This window comes from Aplidium turbinatum, chromosome 15, assembly GCF_918807975.1.
Source record: "Aplidium turbinatum chromosome 15, kaAplTurb1.1, whole genome shotgun sequence".
Lineage (NCBI taxonomy): Eukaryota > Metazoa > Chordata > Ascidiacea > Aplousobranchia > Polyclinidae > Aplidium > Aplidium turbinatum.
Genome location: NC_137486.1, coordinates 5,208,288 through 5,231,942, shown reverse-complemented (window position 1 = coordinate 5,231,942; position 23,655 = coordinate 5,208,288). Strand labels below are relative to the sequence as shown.

The following is a 23,655-nucleotide window of genomic DNA, read 5'->3' as shown; positions in this document are numbered from 1 at the left end:
TGAAATTGTATTTTGTATATATGTTAATCGCTCTGAGGATGCGCATTGTCATGGAGCGCGAAACGTCAGTGAAGCAATAAACCATCTTGCTTGTTGTTAATTTTACTTTCAATTTCATCAGATGAACGTTGCAACTAGTGCTAGAAACGGGTTTACTGAGGTTGATAACAGAACACCATGAGATTTTTTTCCTTTCACTTGAGCAAGTTTGGTGGAGTTAAAAATTGTTATAGATTTTGTTCTTTTGTAAAAAAACGGCTATGAACTTTTCTGCTATTCTGAGTTTGTTTCGTATGGACCTTCGTCCTTCAGTCAAACAATGTGATAGATTTAAGTCAGGGGTTTTTAACCAGGGGTGCACGGCTGCACGCACCACTAAGGGGTGCAAGACCTGTGCCTAGGCGGTGCGGGGATGCTGAATTATCAAGGTTAGTTATAATATGACGTAAGAAGCAAAGTTGTTTTACCAGCTTTCAACAAAAATTTTGAACTGTAGGCGACTATTACTTTTCAGCCAATCCTAGGAGGGAGTGCGAGAACTGGTTGGTAATTTCAAGGTGGTGCAGACAAGGCAAAAGGTTAAGAATCGCTGATTTAAGCAAAAACGAATGAGGCAGTTGGCTTGCCTTAGCCTTATTCCCCTACTTAGAAACCCCTGACCATGGTCAATTCATGCGTTTTCAACTTTACGTGCATTCAGGCTATTTATGTAATTTTTGCCGAACAACTATTTTTCTTTGAAACAGTTTTCAACGGATAGCTTAATCAGACCAAAAAGAATGCTAAACGTCTTTTTTTATGCCGATTGTGCTAAAAAATGCTAAATTTTTCTAATTGATGGAATAAATCGCAAATTGGGTAATTTTGTCATATAGGCTATAAACTATCATCTAGAAATAGTTAGTAGAATATTCTAGTAGAAGAAAATGAAGCAGTCAGCAGTCAAAATGAAGCAGTCAAATCTACATTTGGAGAGCCCTGCACTTTGCACACTTAGCATTTACGCTACTATTTCATGGCACCATGAGTTTAGGTCTATATGCCTACTCACATGTTCTTTATATGAAAGTGCATAGGCCTAATTAACTTGATAACATACAATATATAGGCTAAGAGTATGAACCGATTAGCTGGCTGCAGAAAAGGTTTAATGGACAGGTTTTTCAAATTTCTATACACGCAGACAATACTGTGTAGCTACTCATTTTTTTGTCGGCACCACTTTGCAACTGCCAACCAACCCTCTTGTGCAAAGTAATCACTTTCAATCCAGCATTTCGTTGAAATCTCGGCAGGCTCTTTAACGTTTTTATCATAGCGGAACCCCTGATTTGCTTTCGCTTTTGAAACCCCACCAACAAAATTTTAGGTTAAAACAATGACGTCCTCCAAGTTAGCTCAGTTGGTTAGCGCGTGACTTCTAGAACGAAGAAGCTTCAAGATCAAGCGGCGCTGGTTCGACTCTCGAGGTGTGCGCTTGAGCAACGCACGTTAAGGACTGCTCTCCATTCAGTGGCATCTAATGGATGTAATAATTCCCTGGCAACAATACTTCAACAGTAGGAAACTTCACTTTGTCAATCTCGGTGACCGGGCCTGCGTCAGTGATTCAAAGCCTCTACAACAGTGGTTCTTAACCGGGGGGGCGCGCCCCCCCAGGGGGGCGTGAAGCATCTCTCAGGGGGGGCGCGAGTTTTACAACAATTTCAATTTTTTTTAATTACTTTAATGTCCTAGGACCTATGCTGTTCGTCATATTTTGTATTTTATCTTGTTTTATATTGTATTCAGTAATTCTTGCTTTATAGCATCATTAAGCATCATGACATCATTTGAACTTTTATAGCCAAACTCGACCTATGGAAGAGTCGAATTCAACAAGGAAATCCATCGAGCTTCAGTAACTTGGACTCTGCTCTCAAAGATGGTAACTTTTGAGTCTGAGTTGAAGAAACAAATAGAAATCCACCTTAATGAATTGAAAGCGGAGTTCATCAAATACTTTCCAGATCTGGATGAGAAGCGTGAAACCTGGAAGTTCATCAGAAACCCGTTTCAATGCAAAGTAGTTGATATTTTCGAAAAAGGACAAGAGGAGTTTCTTGAGATGAAGTTCAACTCCACAGCTAAAGAAGACTTCAAAGCACTGGAACTTGAGACGTTCTGGGCTAATTACCTTCCTGTTTACGCTCTTATCGCAACTAGGGCTCTTCGAATTCTAACAATGTTTAGATCCACGTATCTTTGTGAAGCTGCATTTTCTGCTCTCGTTGCTATCAAGACTAAAGTACAGAAACAGGCTGAGAGTTGAAGGAGACTTACGTTGTTCACTCTCTGGAGTTACACCTCGCATTAAAAATCTAGTCGCTAAGAAGCAGTGTCAAGTATCTCACTGATGTGTACAATAAACAGACAAAAATGCAATTTGTTTGGTATGATACTTGTTTAAAATCTAGGGGGGGCGCGAGGCACATGACCATTATTGAAGGGGGGCTTGATAGAAAAAAGGTTAAGAACCACTGCTCTACAAGTATGCGAAGCTGCCAGGATTAAGCTCTGCAAGAAGTTTTCCCAGTCCGAGAATAAAGATTCAATCAATCAACGTTCTTGTGAAAAGCAAAGCAATGAACACGTGACGCAACAACTGTCAATGTTTGTGTGGAGCCAAATGTGGAGCCAACTGGTTCTTCCAACTAATTCATCTACTTTAAACTGTTAGGTTTGGTGGCCGTGCTTAATTTACTTTCGTGTACGTAACCTTTAAATTTGCATCGCATGCACGTTTTAAACTTTTGTAGTTTTGCCACCTTTTCCTTTTGTTGGTTTTGTTCCCGTTCACTATTTGTAACTTTATCATTGCTGTTATTTTCCGACAAAGAAAAATAAATTGAATTGAATTGAAAATTGTTTTCGTCTATTAATTAAGAAATTAAGAATAACTTATCAAAATTAAATACTGAAGCAAGAAATCAATTCCCCCTAAAAAAACAAACAGCTCTCACTGGACCCTTTGAACTTACGGTAGCCTATCCTACTACATGTTTTGAGGAACCCGTGTTTTTACATTTTACTTATATCGTACAACACTGTAACCGGGCTTTTACACCTTAGTAGTGCAAGCACCCTTGGTTTACCCATTTTCTTTAAGTTATACAAGTGTAGTTGAAGTTGAAGTAACGGCAGGACAAAGAAAAATCTGTACACTTTTTAAATAAATAAAAAGCTAGTGGAGTCTCTTTAATTCATAGGCTACGTGTAAGCTGATATGCCCAAGCACAGTGGCTGTGTGATGTCATATTTACTTAATGACGTTCTTCACAAACAAAGGTGTGAAAGATTGTTCTTGGATGGCCAGGTTTACTTCACGTTGCCTTAAGCCTAAGCGTTTGTGAGTAGAAAGCAGAACGTTTGTTTTGGCACTTTATGAAATGCTTTGACTATATCAATGTGAACCAATCAATTTTCTGTTCTTTAGAAAATGCTGTTTAAGTGATGAACATCAGTGGTTTTATTGCTAAAACTTTTAAAAACGCTTCCCAAATATGAAAAGAACAAGTTTGTCCAAACCTAATAAACCCAAAGCAAAAAGAGTATTCCTTCCAGAAGAACCTGATGTGGTTGCTTACGCTAACTCCGATCTGCACAGATTCAAGGATGTCATAGTTTGTTGTGGTGAAAACGGACGTTTTGAAGCCAACAAAATTATTCTTGCTTGTCATTCTAAGCATTTTGAAGCATCATTTTATGGAGATGATCGGATCAAGGTTGGAGATGAGGTTAATGTTCCTCATGTTAAAGAATCTGAGATGAAATCTATCCTGGATTGTATTTACAAAAAAAGTATCCAAATCAATTTTGGCAACGTTTATGACTTGATTTCGGCTGCTAACGTTTTAGAAATTAAAAAAGTCAAAAGTCTTTGCTTTAAATTTTTGCAGAAAAACATTGATGCAAATAATTGTTTTCGCATTCATCGCGTAGCTAGCAAGTGCAACGACGAATTTCTGAGAAAAGAAGTAATTTTGTTTATCCAAGACAACCATGAAGAAGTCATGCGCTGCGACTCCTTTCAGAACCTACAAAAATCTGATTTAAAATTCTTTGTCCAAGATTTAGGCTCAGAGGAAAATGGAACAATGGAAACTTTTCGCTACGACATCCTATCGGAATGGACTCAACATGATGATGTGAGCCGTATCAGTGACTTTGCTGATCTTGTTTTGCTTTTGAACTTTAACAAACTTGAATCCGAAAAATTGGAAGACTATGTTAATTGGCAAGATTCTCACAGAGACACCCAAAATGTCAAATTGCCTAAAAGCATTGCTTCAACCTCTTTGGAAAAATCTGCAGTGAAAGAAAAAACAAGCATAATTGTGAGCTTGGGCGGAGTCTACTCGAGGACAAGGGTCATTCCAGTTGGCGATCCTTTCTATGGAAAAGAAAGAAATTGCGCAAATTTTCCAAGTTTGCCAGAAGGTAGATTTTGGGGTTGCACAGAGAAGCTGAACGAGTTTGTGTACTTTATTGGCGGCTATGGTCCAAATTGTTCAGTGTTAAAAACTGTCTTGAGGATGAACACAACCTCAAATGACTTAAAGTGGCATCTAACTTCAAGCCTCAATGAACCAAGGTGCCAGATTAAAGCTGCCGTTCTAGATGGATCTATTTGTGTTGTTGGTGGACGTGGGGAAAACAAGGAGGTTCTTAACTCGGGAGAGTATTTCTTGCAAGATCATTGGAGACACTTATGTCCCTTACAACAAGCGAGAGCAGAGCATGGATTGGTCGCTTGCAAAGGATCCTTGTACGCCATTGGAGGGTATTATGATGACAACGAGGCTTTATGTTCTGTGGAATGTTTGAGTTCAATCCATAGAAAATGGATGTTTGTGAAGGCAATGAAGACACAAAGATACAGGCTAGTGGCGGTTGAAAGTGGAGGGGTTGTATATGCCATAGGAGGACGGACTGGGTGGAATAAAGAAATCTTGAAAAGTGCAGAAAAGTACGACATCGAAAAAAACGAGTGGACTTCTATTAGCGACATGAACTTTTGCAGGACAGGTTTTTCAGCTTGCGTTGTAAACGAAAAAATCTTTGTGTTTGGAGGTTATGATGGAGAACGAATTGTAACGGAAATAGAATGTTATGAACCCTCAAAAAACAAATGGAGCGTTGTTGGGATCACTAATGGGAAACTTCTTCATCATTCTGTCGTGGCATTAAGTTTTGATGGTTGTTTGCCACCCAACAAATAGAGTTTGAATAAAAACACCAACAAGTGGTATCCATGTTTTTGCATCATGATCACAGTGAGAATTGGGCTCTAAAAAAGGCTTATTGGCTAATCGCCTCACAGCGTTTCATTCTCAAATTATCTTTGCTTTCATTGGATGTAAGTTTATTCCTGTCATTCTCTCTCTCTTTAGGACTAGGTATCATAGCTGATGCAGCCCTCGATGTACAATGATGTTCCAGTTTGATCGATCTCGTGCTTCTTGCCAAATTTTAGTAGGGTTTTTGATAAGTGGTTGAAAATTGTGCAAAAATGTGAATCTTTGTGCTCCTCTTGACCGTTTACCTAGAATTTTTCCACTTAAAGATAAATCTTCAAGTTCGCCTTTCCTTATAATGTGACCTAAGAACTTCAGCTGTCGCATTTCTAAAGATCTCAGTATCTGCTGCTCCTGGCCCATCTGTTGGAGAACTGCTCTGTTGGTTCGAAAAGCTGTCCATGGAATTTTAAGAATTCTTCGGTAAAACCACATTTTTGCAGCTTCAATTTTATTTCGGGTTTTTGCCGTTAGTGTCCAGGTTTCACATCCGTACATCAAAATTGACCAAACAAAGCATTTTAACAAACGAATTTTTAAGGTTTTGGAGAGCTTTCGATCTTTAAAGATTTTTGCCATGGTGTTGAAACTTGACTTTGATAATGCAATGCGTCGTCTAATTTCTTCTTCACATCGGGTGCTTGGATTCAGTATTGAGCCCAAATAATTAAATTTTTGAACCTGTTCAATTTTGTTATCATTGCAGTACACGCAAATTGTTGGTTCAGGAAGACGTTTCGAGACTGCCAGAGTTTTGGTTTTGTTAATGTTGATTTTTAGTCCATATTTTTCACTGGATGTTTGAACTGCATCAAGTAAAACTTGCAAACCACATTGTGACGTTGCAAGCAAGACTGTGTCATCTGCATATCGAATGTTATTTATAAGTTTTCCGTTTATATTCCTTCATCAATTTCTTCATCAATTTCTTCCAGTTCTCTAAGGATGAGTTCACTATACAAATTGAAGAGATCTGGGCTCATGACACAGCCTTGTCGAACACCTCTTGATATTTCCATCCATTCAGTGATTCCATCGGGAAGCATAACAGCGGCTTGCTGCTTGTAGTATAGATCGTGTATCATACGGAAATCTTTATCATCAATCCCAATTCGTTTTAGTGATGAAAGAAGCTGGAAATGGCGTACTTTATCGAAAGCTTTTTGATAATCTATGAAACACAGAAATACATCTTGTTGGTGTTGAATTGAACGTTCACACAGCATGCGAACTACAAAAATTGCATTTCTGGTTCCTCTGTCAGGCATGAATCCGTATTGGCAAGCAGATATTTCCGGTAAAATCTTTCTTCGTATTCTTTGGAGGACAATTTTTAAGAGCAGTTCCTGTCATTAGGCTACATTATTTTCCTGATGAATTACAAATCGGAGTTCTTTCAAATATACAGGTCTAATCACCTTATTTTTTTCAAATTATGGCTTTGTAAAACAATTTAAGGAAAAACATGTTGTTTTGTTATTGCTGTACTGCAGTATAGCAAACAGGTTACCGGTACTAAAGAAAACAAAACGTCAGCCCTTCTGCTGCTAATAACATGACCAAGTCATTTAATCTACGTCTTACTGAAACAATATTGTTTAACAAATATTTGTTCTAGGTTGAAATCATCTTTTTCGCTTGCACCATTCGTTGATTTCGTAAGCGTTTCGCTTGCACCATTCGTTGATTTCGTAAGCGTATTCGTAAGCGTTGATTTCGTAAAAATAACAGATTTTGCTGTCTGGGGTGATGTCTAATGCTATTAACGACAGACAGGGTCATTGTCCAAACGTATGTCCAACCCAGAGGTCACCAAACTTTTTTCTCTGAGGGCCGGATTGCTGCGACATTAGCAGCTGCGGGCCGGATGCAAATTGCGAAAAGATATACAACTATTTAGGATCTCCATTGACTTGAATTGGGCACAATAAATAACAAAGTCAGCGGTGGAATAGCAAAGTTGTGATGAAAATCGAAAGGATGCTGGAAAAGTTATCCCCTGCTGTGATACACTACAGGGCATTTTACACTACAGCTGTTATTTCCGCAGCACGTGGCGGGCCGGATAAAATCAGTTCGCGGACCGGTTTTGGCCCGCGGGCCGTAGTTTGGTGACCCCCTGGTCCAACCTATGCGCCTTGAATGCAATGTTGTTTTGCAGTTGAAGTATGGTAGACCGAAAGTATGAATGCTCTCGCTGTTGGCATGTCTTACCAGAAGAGCAAGATTAATTCCTTTCATTCTTACACTCAGCCTCGTAGGCTACACACTGCAATTTTTATATGTAATTTGTTTAAATATGTACCGATAGTTATCAGTGGCGTATGCAGGAGACTCTCAAATGGGTTTCAGGCATTAACGTCTTGCATCAGGTGCCAAGCTTTATTCATCTCGCATGTTCTTTCACCAGCGACACTATCGAGTGCAGTGGGGAGGGTAAAACCTGGGAACTCCTTTGGGTACGCCATTGATAATAGTTTTTAACATATAGCTGACTTCAACAAATATTACTAATTGCATTACATCAGTTAGCAGTAGCACCATAAAAAATAAAAATGACCAGTGTGACGTATATAGCAAATAAAAAGCTGTATCTATCACTCCGCGGTAAAGGTGTTTGTTGACGTCGTTGCTTTGAATAAGCAGAGCTTAAAGATTAACGGAAAACTGCTTTATAATTAATCGCTTTATCGATTGTAGTCGTTGTTTTTGTCGTCGTGTTGTTTTTTGCTATAACGTGTTTACATTGTTTATCGATGTTTCCAGGAATCCGAGCAAAAGTTAAGCAAACTCTTTGAAACCGCACTTGCGACCATGTCAAATCCTGCTTCGGTATCAAGCACGTTTTGTCCCTTTTTGTAGACCTCTGCTATGTTACACATGTATTGTTATTTGTAGTGATGGTCAGAAATAAAAACAAATTGAACTTTTGAAAACAATTTCAAAGACTAAATAACTTATCTGATCTTAATTTTTTTCACAAGTCACAGAAGTGCAGTGAAAATTTCTATATTTCGAACGTAAAACGAAAACCAAATTCTGTTTTTTTCTACTGCAAACTTTTTATTAAAGAAAGTTCCATAGCAGTCACAACGTTCATGGTACAACTTGAAGCTAAGAGAAACAATAAAGACGGATTTCACAGAAACCATAGTGATTCAAAAACCAGTGCAAAATGATCATAGAACTGTAGGCGTGGTCGTGTGGTGAGAGCCTCTGCCCAACACTCCCCAGAACATGGGTTCGACACCCTCCCAGAACACGAAGCTGTGTTTTGGCTGAACATAAAACCTGGATACAACAAACCACATAAAGCTAAAATCTGGCAAGTTAGTTCCCTTGTCAATTCTGAGTTCGATATAATTTTTTTGTCGTATCCAGGCTTACACCCGATGTGAAGATTCAGATTAAGTGGACGAGAACGCAAGGAAGCCAATCTTCGTGACCACCTTCAGACATGTCTTTATGTGTCCTGCCAAAGAGACAGCCGCATGCTTTTGAGCGGTGTCGAACTGGCGCCCTTTCGATTGCTGTTCCAAGGCTCTCACCACTCGGCTATGCAGCCGGCAATATAACTGATCTTCTGTGACATAATTGGGAATTTAGATCTGGAGAGAAATCGGGTGAAATCAATCGGAAGAAATCGGGCAACAAAGAGTTGCGAGATTTCAATTTATTTGATCAAATCTTGATGAAGCCGCACCCAGTGATTACAATAAAGTTAAGCGTAGTTAAGAAATGACTTATTGATCAAACCAGAGCTTAGAGAGAGAAACAGTGTATTGAGTTGAAGCATAAACCACATCAAAAGGCACTTAAACCATAGGAAAGCAAACGGTCAAAATCACTGAATATAAATCACACACGAAAGTCGTGCCTGGTGCAATCCTTGTGGCACATATTCTAAGGTAAAGTAGAAAGCCGTTATGAATGAGCCGGCAAGGCAAAGAACAAAACACAGGCAGTTGAAGCAACGTAAAAATGATATCACAGATAAATTTCAATCAGAGTGGGGCAGTTACAAAATACTAAATAAGCAGCGAAAAGTAATTGCACTTTTTACTCAAGTGTAAATGTTTGAAGTTTAAAATTGTAACGCAATCTTGAAAAAACAAAACTGGCAATTTTGGTAGCTGGAATAACATGTTTTCTTCAATGATCTCATCACACTGGTGTGACATCAGCCAAAAAAGTTCACATACAATTATAAACAAAGATTAGAAGAGTCCCTTAACTTCTGATGTTTCTGGGTCAATATCGATGTCGTAGAAGCAGGACCTAGTGGGAAGACCAGGCATGGTGCTCATAGTGCCCACTAGCGGATAGAGAAATCCTGCCCCGACGCTCGCCCGAATGTCACGAATAGGGAGAATGAAATCCTTCGGCGCCCCTTTCAGTTCAGGCTTGTGGGATAAAGACAAGTGGGTCTTCGCCATGCATATAGGGAGCTTATGAAAACCCTGCAGATTGAGAACCAAGTAAGTAATAGCCACACCATTCAAAATCATTTTTCGCAGTTTTAGGGGATTCTATTCTTTAATACGACGACATAGTTCGACTAAACAGATGACGACTTTATAACTTACCGACATAGCAAGTCTGATTGTTGTCAAAAATGTTCTATATCGTAAATACTTGTTAACGTAGCTTTTATGCATTCAAAATAAATATGATAAGCCTAACAATGTTACTTTGATTTGTATGTTTGTGGTGCAAAGTACACCCTCTACCAAAGCTCTAGCTTTTACGTTTATTCACGTTAACAACAGCATAACTCGATAAAATTTTATCACAACTCCTCGGAACGCATGAAGGTTTTCACGTTGGTGAAGGTTTAAAACATAAAGTCTCACCTGTCGGGTGTAGAGATCGATTTTCGCCATTGCTTCCGGCGACAATTCGATGCCTTCAGCCCCGTAGATTTTCTTGGCGATTGTCTCGATCTTTTCAGCGATCGGGATGTCAAGCGGATATAGAAACTTAAAGTCGCTTTCAAGCTCACTGGCGCGTACCACAGAATGCGCGAGATCGACGGCTCCTTTACTTCCATTCGACCTAAGATAAATGAATACCAGTACAGAAATACTTACCCAGCCAGCAAATTAGTATTTTTTACATTGATTCAATGTCTGTAGACGTTGAAACAATGTAAAAAATGACTTATATGCTAACATTAAGTCTTTTAATCAAAACTTTGTGATGTGCAGAATGAACTTAAAACTATGAGGAACTAGCGACAAAATCATTTTCACTCCATTCATATTTCGCAAACAAATCTAACACTTTTTTAAGTACTTTCAGATTTGTGCCAACATAACGTCACAGGACGTTGGATTAACGTTGAAGCAGCATTTCTGTAAATGATTACCAGTGTGAAGCTGTCACAGCGTCAGCAGCACCACTTTGGCGAGCCAGTTTCAGAGCCAGCTCCACTTCCTTGTCCGTGTCGGTCTCAAACCGGTTTAAAGCGAACACAACCGGTACGCCGAACAGCTGAGCATTCTCGATTTGCTTCTGTGGGTTTGAAAATCCTTTCTCGAGCAATTCAAGATTTTCCTGAAACAAACGCAATAAAAAGGACCAAAACAAAATATTTCACTTTGCTGTAAGTTGCCGAAGTTGGTACCATCTCACAGCCTCACAACGACCGGCAGTTTTACCAATCATGTTTGTCACAGCAATGGAACAAGACGTATTTTAACTTTCTAAACAACCAACAACGCCAGGAACATAGTTTGCGCTACGGAAAAGGTTGTCAATATTCTCTTTATGAAAATCTCCGTGTTTTAAGCCATCATCATTCATCATGATAGACAATGTCATCATTGAAAATCACCAGCTACGTTGTTTCAGCTGGAAAAATATACATGGAAAATAAAATTGAGTCTCGCTATGTTTGCTTGATCTTTCATGGACAGCAGTTTTAAACAGTAAATATGATACGGAAAAAACCGCTCTTTCGTTATTCTTCAAATATCTGTTGCGAGCGAATAGGGAGAAGATACAAAGACTGAGTAGTTAGAGTACGAAAAATCGACGTCGACAATTTAATCTCTGCCGTGAGTGACTAAGGACAAGACACAAAGACTGAGTAGTGAGTAGTTAGAAACATTGACGTCAAATGATGCATTAAGCAGTCGTGAAGTTCCACAGCTCACCTCGCAATATTCTTTCGGCAAAGGCATACCAGCCACCACAGTAGAACCTCCACCATGCATTTTAATAGCCCGCACTGTGCCTACCAGGACGACAACGTTGGGTACAAGTCCTGATCGTCTGCACTTTATATTGAAGAACTTCTCCATCCCTATGTCTGCACCAAACCCAGCTTCGGTGACTACGAACCCATCAGAACCTAGGTTTCAAAACCCTGGTTATGATGAATACCACTCACTACTGGCATGCACGATGTTTAAATACGACGTTACGACCAATAAGATGGGCAGAAGGCAAGCCCAAGTCAAGACAGTTTCTTGCATTCGTAAAAGTACGTCAGTGTAAACTTGCTAATCTAAATTACATTCTATCTAATTACGAGTAGTTTCAAGTGATAAGGTAAAAAACAGGGGACAATATTAAATTTTCAAAAAATAATTACACTTTAGAATCGATTGAAAAGATTGTAACAGTTCTTGCATTTGTAATTTAAGTGCGTCAGTGTAAACTTGTTTATCTAAATTACATTCTATCTAATTAAGAGTAGTTTTAGGTAGAAAACATGGGTCAATATTTAATTTCTCAAAGAAATTACAGTGTAGTAATCGATTGAAAAGATTGAAACTTTTAACCTGCGACAGCCGGCAAACTATAAATGAGGCAGTACAGAGGCAGCCGTTTATGAGTGACTGACCATACAATAAGTAAACTCAGAGATGCTGGGTTATGCATCTGTGGGGTAGGTAACTGGTCCGGGCCTTTCAAACGGTTGCTCTATTTGCTTGACAACGACAAATCTTAATTTCCAACAACTAAATTGAATCTTGCTTGCTGTTGTAAGGTCGTACAGTATGTTTTGCTTGATATATTGCAGAAGCATTTCAGTGCACACTGCTTCAGATTTTCGTCACTGTCCGGGGAGGACATATATGCAGATAAAGATGCGCATCACCCACCCACTAACTTGAGGGCTATCTTGTCAGCCAAGATTGAAGAGTTTCCATGCGCAATATTAGCAAATGGTCCGGCATGGACAAAGACAGGGGTACCCTCCAAAGTTTGCATCAAGGTTGGTTCAATGGCATCCTTCATTAACACCGTGAGGGCTCCTGCAACAAAGTACCGTGAAAACCATGCAGGTTGTGTGGCATCAAACAGTGTGTACACCATGCGGTTGTGGGAACGGCAATAAACTGATGTTATTTCTCATAAGTAGGACACTGCACGACATATGCAACGCTGGAAAATAATACGAACTGAGCATTTAGCTTATCAAAGGCCTCATCGTCTATGACACAAACACACATACACAATTCGAAACCAATAATGGTGTAGTTTAGAAGTGCTCAAAAACACAAACAATGTTTGAATAGTGATCAAAATAGGGGAGTTTTTAAAACAACTGTCCAATTCCGTTTAACCAACAGACAAGCAATGTAGGTTCGATTAGACCTGAAAATGATGATTATTGTTTACTGTCAGTTGAGGGGCAAAGTCTATTTGACGAGAACTAGTAGACCACTTAAAACGGCAAAACAGACGATTCATGAGACAAAAAGCAAACAAACCAGAGATAAACCTTTGTGAACCGTATGTCGTAGCTTATTATTCAGCGCGCTACGTGCCTCAAGCGGTTGTTTATTAGCGCACTGACCATCTTGTTATAGCATTATCATCGTAAATGTGATTTGCTCAGTATTTCAGTAGAATAATGTCGGTGGCAAGTCAGACATGAATAAAATTGATGCCATTTTTAGGCAATGATTTGGCAAATAAAAACGCCTTTCATTCGTTGAAGGCATGCACAAACTGTCCCTTACGCTATCGCAAACCTATTTTAACATTGTAACGTTAAATAAATGTTTAATGACACAACAATTGTCGCACAATCCCAGCGAGTGAATCAGCTCTTTTCATATTAAGTCAACCACTACAGTCGTTGAATCAATGAAAAAATAAAAACTGATTAGCTGTTTAGAAACTGCCCACCTGTAACCCCAATATCGTCTGCAGTGACAGGTTCTCCTTGTGTGCTAGTGGCGACCACCATCTTGCCCAACTTACTGCGCATGTCTTCTAGCCCGGTGGTTAAAGCCAGCACAGCCATGACCTAGCGTGGACCGCAATGTTATTTCATGAAAGTGACCGATTTATTCAGTCGGATAAAGCAAACAAGACATTTATGAGGACCTTGATTTGAAGTGCATTGCCACATGGTTCAGAGACGTGGGCGCTGAGGAAAGCAGATGCTAGCAGAAAAAGGCGGTTCTGATGAGAGAACGCCAACAGAAAAGAACATTGTACAATAACAAATAAAAAAGTTATGAAGGTGGCGAGCAGAAGGAAATATATCAATGAAACCTAATGATGAAAATGGATGAAAGGAAAAGTATATCGGAGCTGTGTGCGGCCTGCAATGCTATATGGTAGCGAGACATGGGTATTGAGAGAGAGTGAACTGGCAATCCTGAGAAGAACGGAAAGGTCAATGGTGAGAGCAATGTGTGGGGTGAAAACGAGAAGGGAAAAAAGGACTGAAGAATTGTTGGATATGCTAGAGATGAGAGAGACCATAGACCAACTGGCAAGGGAAAATGGAGTAAGATGGTATGGACATGTGATAAGGAGGGAGGAAGGAAATTTTCTTAGAAAGGCACTAGATCTAAAGGTGGATGGGAAGAGGAAACGCGGTCGTCCAAGAAGAACGTGGAAACAACAAGTGAAGGATAAATTTAAAAAAGTCGGACTGAAGGAGGAAGATGCAAGGGACAGGGTGAAATGGAGAAAGGGAATTAAAGCAATTGCTGCGCGGAAACAATCGGCCACCCCCACTAGTGGGGAACAAACCGACGATGGATTATGATGATGATGAAACCATGAAGCCATCATTGATGGATTTCGTAAACTCTTTGACAAAGGGAGTACTAATAAATGTGGCGTGATTGAAGGCAAGATTGCATGTGGAATAGAAGTCCAAAAGGAAAAAAGGATAGAATTGCTCGTAAAAAGAATTAGTTGTTGCGGAAGGAAAGCAACAGATGGGGATGTGTGGAAGACGAAGAGCAGACAACTATCTAATTTTGTAAAATGGACAGCAAATTTGGCTTTTAACAAACCTTTTATCTTACAAAGCAAGAATTGAGAAAGAAACGCGATTAAGTCAACTTCGTCGGAGCAATTGATGTAGTAAATAAATTTAATTTACTTGAATTGACCTCTCAAAAAAGGAAGAAATCCCCTGACCAACCTCACTGGCGACAGCAATATCGAACTGCGCACTTCGTTCCATTCCTTTCTCAGTAGCAGATTGTCCGATGGTGATCTTACGGAGGAATCTATCGTTGGTGTCCACAACTCGTTGCCAGGTAACAGTTGCCGGATCAATGTTCAGCCGGGAGAACTTTCTCTTCTCCTCATCAGTGAGCGCATCGGGATCTCGCTTTGCGATGCCGAGTTTTTCCAATCTCTGTATCTGTTGGAACAAACGTTATTACACGAGGCTTAGATCTACCGACCCGATCACCTTAGCTAAATGAAGAATTAGTGAAGTTAGGTATTACAAAACCATTTAACCATATCACTTTGGATATTTTATTCTGAAAAGCCTTAGTGCAAATATCAAATGTTTTTTTTAAGAAGGACGGATGTCAAGCGTCATGTGTTGCGTGCATGGTTTTTTTCAACAAAATCGCTGTCAGAAAGGAAAATACATTAAGTGAAAAACATACGCGAAACAAAGTCGTGCTTGAACATAATCATATAGCATGAAGACGCAAATGATCTTATCCAACGCCTAGTTTTAAGAGCTTCCTAGGCCACTTTATTGTGCAAATGTACGCACCATCAAGGATGAACTGGTCTAAAACCTGAAGACAAATCACTACCAAGATAAAAATGAAAGGTTACTGAAAATGAAATGCACTGTTATGCAACAAGTCCTGAGAACGCAAGCAACAAACATTTTAACTATTTTTTTGTAAAAGGAAGGAAACATTTACACCACCGGATACTTACTTGAATCTTTGAAAACTTTCTGACTCCTTTCTTGCTCGGCACCAAGCGGTTGAACAATGCTACATCTTTTTGATTCGATTCGTGGAAGATTCTTGCATCCACAGCTGCAGCCAAAAGATTGTTTGCAGCTGTGATGGCGTGGATGTCCCCAGTCAAGTGAAGGTTGAACTCATCCATCGGGATCACTTGAGCGTATCCTCCTCCAGCAGCTCCTCCTTTGATCCCAAAAGTAGGTCCCTGATGCAAATTTTAAAACACATTGACTACAGACCTTCCGGACTAGAAATGAAACTATAAGGAAGTTGCACAGTCAGATTCTCAATAACTTCTTCGTGATGCGTTAGAATATCTCACATAATTCAGAAGATTTACGAGGGTACACCACGTTAGGAAAACTTTGAAGTTTTGCTATATGTGTTATATGTTAGTGGCACCATATGACGTAAGTTAACCATTGCCGCCATTGTTTGTTTGATTCTGTGTTTCTTAGCATCTTAAATCAGTCGTTTTCACATTAACTCAACGTATGCAGATGTTCAATCCATGTAAAAAACAACGCGTTTGCTCTGGGATAAGTGCTCTTCGCAATGACATGAGAAAGAGACGGCATTTCTTCAGAAAAAACGCATGATAGTACTCCGTGTCCGACTGTCCGTGCACAAAACAATACCTGAGATGGCTGACGAACACAAGCAAAGACATTTCGTTCCAGTTCGGCGCCTAAAGCTTGGACAAGGCCAATGGCTGTTGTGCTCTTGCCTTCCCCTAATGGTGTGGGAGTAATACCTAAAGCAAATATTGTAAGTGTGAAATAGCCAATTGATTTCTCATTGAAACATATCTTCTTCCCGTTGGAAATAAACAGAACAAAACACTTTGAAATAACAGGAACACTGACTTAGTTGCAAAGTGGTTATATCCATCATGGGAACATAGATCGCCCAAAATTGAACAACATATTCGAAAGTTTACAAACCACACTGTATTTAGTAAACGCTGTGGTGTGGTAAACATCTCAAAACCAGATTTTCTTGACCTTGACATTTTTAAAGATGATTTGTAATGTATTTTAAAACAGCGGAATTAAAACTAGGTATCTAAGCGGGAAAACAAGAATTAAAACCCTGCTTTTGAATCAATGGCGAAGTTTTGCTCACCAGCTACAATGACGTATTTCCCATCTTTGACATGGCACAATCGGTCAAGAACGGATAGCGATATCTTCGCCTTTTTCTTCCCATACAAGTTCACTTCTTCTGGTCGTAGATCAATCTCAGCAGCGAGTTCATCGATGTCTTTCGGCTTTTGGGCCATCGCGATCTCTATGTCACTTGGCACAGGTTTCATTAAGTTTAAAGGAAGATATCTGTATTCAAAAATACAAAGCATTGTCAATGGCAATTGTAACATATTTTAAGAAATTTTGTATTTGCAAGCTGCTTTTTCCGACTTATGTAGGAACATACCGGTACGGTAAATTGATTCAACATAAAATGGTTAACATATCTTGTGAAAAAAGAAGAAAAGCTGTAAAATTTTTGACAACTTTCGTAACTTTAATACCTAACATTTAGTTACAACATTCACTAGGCTGTGCTTGCTTACATGGTCAAGAGGCAGACATGCATCACTAATGTCTATTTGGCATTATAAAAAACACATAAAACGAACTAGTTATTTTGTTAAGTAACATGCTACATTTTTCAAGATAGTGGAACTGAGTCTTTGTTTGCATGTCTGTGTTTAAACTTTAAATCAAAGTTGACTGATACAAACTACCTCAAGTTCCAGGCATTGGAAACCCGTTTGTCGTAGTCTTTTTTCGCTGCTTCAACAGTCTTTTGCATGAGGGTGGCGACAGACATCGGCCTCGTGCCACCGGGGGAGGGGTTATTCCAATTCTAATAAAAAAATTCTTTTTCAACAGTATTTTTACTCAATTTACAAGAACGTTTAGAAATATCGAATCATAAAAGCAATACAAACCACACTGCGAGAAATACATTTACTTTCCCAAGTAGAAAAGTCGCCTTTAATAGACATCAGTGTGACGACATATCAAAGACACTCGTTTCGTTATAAGAACAACAAACCTTGGAAGACTTTTTCAGATCAACTTCTTCAAACCTCAGGATTTCCATCTTCTTACTCGTCTCAACAAGCGGGGAAGGGTTATAATCAATTGCCACTGCCCCCGATTTCAACCAAGTGCCTTTTGCGATCTGAACAAACGTCAAGTTAAACGGTTGAGATTAGACGATAAACTCAACACATTTTTAAATTGAATTTAAAACATGTTGTGATCGTTGGGCTCAACAAATAATAATTCTAATAAGAGATGAAAATTAAGACAACACAATGCAGCCACTTGTCTAACCAAAACCATGTTATGAGAGCAAGACACTACAGAACCAATTTTTGTCAAGGGGGAGGGTGGGACTTAAAACTCAAGCGACTTCAAGTTTATTTTAAACTCCTGTTCGGTAAAACTTATGAATCGATTCAACACAGATTAAACGTGTCTAAACGGTAAACGGGTGCAACTTAGTGCTTCAAATAGCCAAGCCAGTCAAAAAGTGATACCTTCAATAAATCGCAAAGGAAGTTGGATAACAGATTGCAGCTTTATGTACAAGCAATTAATTAATGAGTATTTGCATATTCTTTATGCAAATAAAATCGTAAAAACTAGTGTAACCTGCAAGGGTGCTCAAACAAATATTATTTATTTGCTACAAAATGAACAAATTTAATTCAAAATAAAAATGACAAAATAATTTTAAATAGAAACGTAACTTTGTTTTTAAATCGTGTATATATATACTCAAAATAATGCGGTTTCTAAACATGGATCATATGGGCATACGACATTAAAAAAACTAAGTTGAGTTTTACTATTTACTAATTTGAAGCGTAAATTAATTATCAACTGCACCTAGCGTTAGTCATGTTAAGAGCAAAAAAAATTGTAAGCAGAAAATTATTTACGATTTGAATGTTTTGTCACACAAAGCCGCGTGAGTTCTGGGCATTGATAGGTTGTAGTGAAGTGAGTCTCTCTTGCGAATCAACTTTGTCCGTGACATAATAATTGATGTATATTTTAGGTTCTTTAACCAGATACTGCAAGGAGCCCATGTCTATCGCCACAAATACTGAAGGGTTTAAGCCACTGCAACAATTTTTTTTGCAAAAAGTGTTCACTGAAGAAACTAATGCTTTGTTTCGCGTGAGTTTTATCAATGGTACTCACGATGGAAGAGCATCTTCTACATCACTTCTCTCAATACTGAAAACAAACACAAGAAAGAAATTTCGCATTGAAGTAAATGCTGTATTCTTGAAAGTCGTGGTGTGCTTCTGCACCATGTCTTACAAAAAATGTTTTGATATTAGTTAAGTTGCCGAAATGTCTGATGTAAACTTATTGAGCGTGTTGTTCGACAACGGAACTGCTGGCACATCCAGTTTCCGTGCTCCAGCCTTTCAGCACGAAAGCTGTTGCCTTGGTCTCTTTTATCAAATGTATGCATACACTCCATACAGTATACCATGATGGATTATTTCACCGTACACATAAACCATCGCCAAGACAATCCAACTCTGCCACTTTCAGTCGAGCTATACTCCTTTAAAGCAGAGTCAATTCGATGTTTTATGAAACATTGTTTTTGTCATCTCAACCATTGTTGATTACAAATGTCAACAGCAACTTATCTTTCTGAGTGAATATTTCTGATATGCTGTTGCTAACAACAAAGTTACTTTTTCTAACCTTAACAACACTCACCAGTTTCCTAATCGCTATTCTCTACAACTCAGTTACAATTCTTCAGCCACTGGCGCCGACTTACGGGGTTACAGGGTGGCCACGCCACCCCGTAACCGCTGTGGCGGGGTGGCAGCCACCCCGTTCAGGTTACATTACTTACTGCAAATAAATGTAATTTGAACGGACGTTTAAATTTTTTTTGATCATTGGTTTTCGCTTCAAGTTAACGTAAAGCAAGAGGTGAACCAATACAGTATTGCGAAGAAAATGATTGTTTTTGTCACAAGGATGATACTCGCGTAACATCAAGCAAGCTACGTGAAGATTTACGTACTTACGCAACGCGTGGCTACGAGTTTTTTCCTTGTTGTTGTTGCGATCGCTTTATTTGTTACTTGTCATAAGTCATTGTTACATTTGTTAGGTTTACAATGGGATTTATTAATCAATAAAATACGATCTATTTATTGCCTCCCTCAAAAATCTTTTTTTGAAAAATTTTAATCTACACTCTACACTACAGCATAGAGTCCATATGATTGTCGCAACTGCTTGATTTATTTGCAAGCAGTGAAACAATTTCATTAATGCTTCCAAACGTGGTCTGCATTGTGAAAATATACTTATCGTTGCCTTCCACCACCTGCGAGGCGGAGTGATCGTTTAGTGCACTCAGGCGCATAAAAACCTACTTGCGATCTACCATGACACAACAGCGATTGAACCACGTCCTAATTTTAAATGTTTATCAAGCTGAAGCTTCACGGTTACAACTTGACCAGTTGATTAACAGTTGGATTGACAGAGCTGCTGTTTGCAAAAATACTTTTGCCAAATGTTAAGTGTCAGAGCAGCAACGTAACAATAAAATTCACGACATACCTCCTGTGCTTTGTTTTAAAGTTGCTTTGTAAATTATCGAGCTACAAATCACGTGTGAAAAGACAATTGCATCTACGAAACACGCTTAGTAAAAATCAAACAAAACCATGCAGTTTGAAAGTTTTTTGGTTGCCATATTGTGCTAACCGCCACCCCGTGCAAAAACAAAAGTCGGCGCCTATGTCTTCAGCTATTTATTTTATTATCTTCAAGGGTAAGCTATTACAGTTTAGGCTATGGTACCGTTGCGCCATACAAGCGCAATTACTCTCTATAACTTGGAATGATTGTAATGACAAAGTGGCTAATAAATTAGTGTTGTTCAATCTAGTGCAAATAATGCATCGCAAAGAATTTGTCTTGGTAAAATATTGGTATCCACCCGAAGGAGTATAGGTTTCAAAACTATGCGATATGTTTTGTGCGACATAAAAAGTTCAATTGATAACGACGCGACAGGATACAACCAAGGGTTGAGAAGTAGTAACCAAACAAAGGATACAAAACTTTAATTGTTGTTAAATCTTTGCTGTGTATAATATATTTAAGTCACACGTTTTCAGAATCAAAGCAGAGTCAGTGAAGATGTGCAAGAAAATACCTTCAAGCCGGTTTCTTTAATCATTTCAATGTAGCTTTGAACACTGGAGTAAAGAAGTGATTTCTTATCTACAGCATCACCATTGGAACTGCCAGAATTTCCAATAAACATACCATCAATATTTTTGGATGGCAGAACAGTGTTCGCGATAACATTAGAGTCAATTTTGTTATCACATTCCAAAGGCAATTGAACAATGATGCCATGAATAGCTGAAACAAGAGAAATATGAGAAAAAACAAACAAATCTATTTCTTACACTCAAAAAAATATACTGTATCATTTTATATTTTAGCTTGTTCCAAGTAATGATTAATGCAATAATTTAACTTTATGGCGACAGTTGTGGCAAGTTTCGTTTCCCAAGTTGGTACATGCGGGGACAGCAATGTGGGTGTACTTGCTTGCTGCACAGACCACCTCATGGTATAGAAGGCCTAGTTTGCCTTGACGATGACACCAGGCAGTGGCTAACCAACAGGTGCCCTGATATATAGCGACAACATGAGAGAAAAAGAATATAATACGCTCAAGTACGGTACAGTCATATTTTAATATGTTAAATTATTAGCCTACCTACCACAGTTTTCCATTGACATTCGGTGGAGAGTAGGCTATTCCAAGGATTGAAAATAGTAATATATACCGTATGTAAAAAATCTTTATGTTGAATGATAGATTGTAAAAAACTTGCTTACTTTCATAAACTAAACTCATAATGTATTAACATATTATAATAATAACACATATTTATATACTAAGAAAAAGTAGACATGGAAATATAAACATCCACAGCTACAAATTGTGTGCGGTGAGTCAAAGTGTTGTCTAATGTAGTAGCTTATAAATTTGAACCATCACATTTAGTAACAAGGTGAAACTTCACCATCTATCTCAATAAGCAGGTGTCATCGGTTCAAAGCTTCATAGTTTAAATTTAAAAATGAAAATGTAGTTTTTCATGAGAAAGAAAAGTGAAATTTGATTTCACATCAATGCTTACAATAAGTCTATCCAAAATGATATTTATCACAAATATAGAATAATGATCGAAATATTACAAAAAAAACATAGCAGAAGAAAAGCAGAACAAGTTGAACTGACCATACAATCAACAAAGGGTATAACACAAGTTTCCACACAGTTATGCTTGAAATATCTTTTTCGGTCTTGCTACAAATATGAAGTGCTGAAGATTGAAGTGACTAAAAATATTTATACAGTACTCTTAAAAAACACTTTAAGTGGTCCAAGCAAATATTCTACGTAACTCTTGCAGTTGTTTAAAAACAAACCTTGTAAAAAAACAACAAACCTTGACAACTGTTGAGTTGTTTAATTTGATCAATAACTTGATCTTGCTTGATTGAACGGGGAAGTTTAATGTGCTGCGTTAAAATTCCCAAATCATTTGCAGCCTGAAGCTTTTCATGGACATCGGCATCGCTGTCTTTTCGATTCCCTACCTGTAAGTTCAACTTTAATAAAAACAAATTGAAAATAGGCTGTGGCTATATTTACACTATATAGTGTAATAATAGCCTTAATGGTGTTGCCAGATAAGGAACTCTACCCTAATTTGAGAAAAGCTTAAGGCTGTTGAAAACAAAAACTTGTATTTTTGAAATTTTTTTTTAGTCCCGGGCAAAGATCAAAACCCTAATCTTATTTCTAACTCTAACCCTTACCTTAACCCTGCTAACTTTAATCCTAACTCTGGCAACACCTGGTTGTAACCATGGCATTAAGTGTGAAAAAATAGCCACTTTCTTGAAAATAACATAAAACCCATTAAAAATACAATAGATAAAATGAAAAAAAAAAAGATTTTGTATTTATGCAATGCAACGTTGTTTATGACAGTGACAATTATTACATACTCATCAACAGTTGATACAATATGTCAGATTCGTACAAACATTAAACTGTACCACTTGTACCAGTAGGCTATTTAATAAAAACGAAAGAAAAGCATTATTAGCTGATATCAAAATTTTTACAAAGCAAAATGTCATGCTACAGAAGAGTAGTCAACAAAGTCCACTGGATCCTGTTAGTTTTAAATTTCCCCCATGATGTCACATGGGAAATTGGGAAAATGTTGTGTTTAAGATTATAATGGCTCAAAAGCTAAGTGATCTAACCTACAAAAAAGTAATAAAAATGTAAGAGGTTCACAATGGGGTTAAACCTGCTAAGTGAAATTTTCACAAGCGATTCATCACCTTTAGCTAACATCCAAAAACAGCATTATCTAAAACAAAAAATAATTCTATCATTGCTTGAACATACCTGGACAACAGCAAGACCCGGTTGAAAATTTGATAGGGTTGCTGTCATTTTTTCTACTTCTCTGTTGAGATTTTTATGAACCGCTGCTGCCAATATTCTGCCATTAAAAAACTTTGCCATATTGAAAAGTAACGTCAATGTATGACAGAAATATTTAACAGAGATTAAAGGTGCAGTACTATAATTATTGTTATGAAGAAGCCTATCACAGGTTGTCTGAAGTTGGATTATTAAAGTTATCCATTCCACAAAACTATATTCGAATTAAAGCTAGATCTATTTGCTAACATGAGTAGCAGGCCTACAAAGTGAGGAAATTTATACCCTATTGTATTATTATGCAATTGGGAAGTTATTTGTAACAATTATTATGAAAAATGCAAACCAAATTTACTTGCAACGCATTTTTTTATCATTATGACTCTACAGGTAAGCGATCAGGTAGGAATGGCACAGCTCTTTCTATGTTTTTCCTTCAGCGTGCATTGCACGCTGAATGATGCAGCAGAACGGGCATTGGGTCTGTTGACTGCCTTCTACACCGGTAAAGTAACTAAAAATCCAAAACAACAGCAAATATTGCTAAAAATGGTGTCTCAACA

The 23,655-nt window shown here is 38.2% G+C and overlaps 4 protein-coding genes across 4 annotated transcripts; 2 read left to right on the top strand and 2 right to left on the bottom strand.

The window, feature by feature from the left end:
• The first annotated feature begins 1,924 nt into the window (after positions 1–1,924).
• LOC145784719 (zinc finger BED domain-containing protein 5-like) lies at positions 1,925–2,311 on the top strand. The gene has a single exon (XM_082596574.1). The coding sequence runs from the start codon at positions 1,925–1,927 to the stop codon at positions 2,309–2,311; it is 387 nt and encodes a 128-aa protein (XP_082452700.1).
• A 1,231-nt stretch (positions 2,312–3,542) lies between these two features.
• Positions 3,543–5,261, top strand: LOC145784717 (kelch-like protein 26). The gene has a single exon (XM_082596573.1). It carries the CDS (start codon positions 3,543–3,545, stop codon positions 5,259–5,261), a length of 1,719 nt encoding a protein of 572 aa, XP_082452699.1.
• Positions 5,262–6,232: 971 nt separating this feature from the next.
• LOC145784716 (uncharacterized) lies at positions 6,233–6,604 on the bottom strand. The gene has a single exon (XM_082596572.1). It carries the CDS (start codon positions 6,602–6,604, stop codon positions 6,233–6,235), a length of 372 nt encoding a protein of 123 aa, XP_082452698.1.
• Positions 6,605–8,394: 1,790 nt separating this feature from the next.
• LOC145784810 (uncharacterized) lies at positions 8,395–23,248 on the bottom strand. The gene is made up of 15 exons (XM_082596653.1): positions 23,054–23,248; positions 22,077–22,227; positions 20,762–20,973; positions 17,600–17,728; positions 17,286–17,407; positions 16,664–16,872; positions 16,177–16,292; positions 15,507–15,743; positions 14,740–14,964; positions 13,482–13,602; positions 12,449–12,601; positions 11,495–11,691; positions 10,705–10,892; positions 10,190–10,391; positions 8,395–9,796 (listed from the first exon to the last, which is right to left on the bottom strand). The coding sequence occupies exons 1-15, from the start codon at positions 23,171–23,173 to the stop codon at positions 9,554–9,556; spliced, it is 2,625 nt and encodes an 874-aa protein (XP_082452779.1). The 5' UTR covers positions 23,174–23,248; the 3' UTR covers positions 8,395–9,553.
• Between the last annotated feature and the right edge of the window lie 407 nt (positions 23,249–23,655).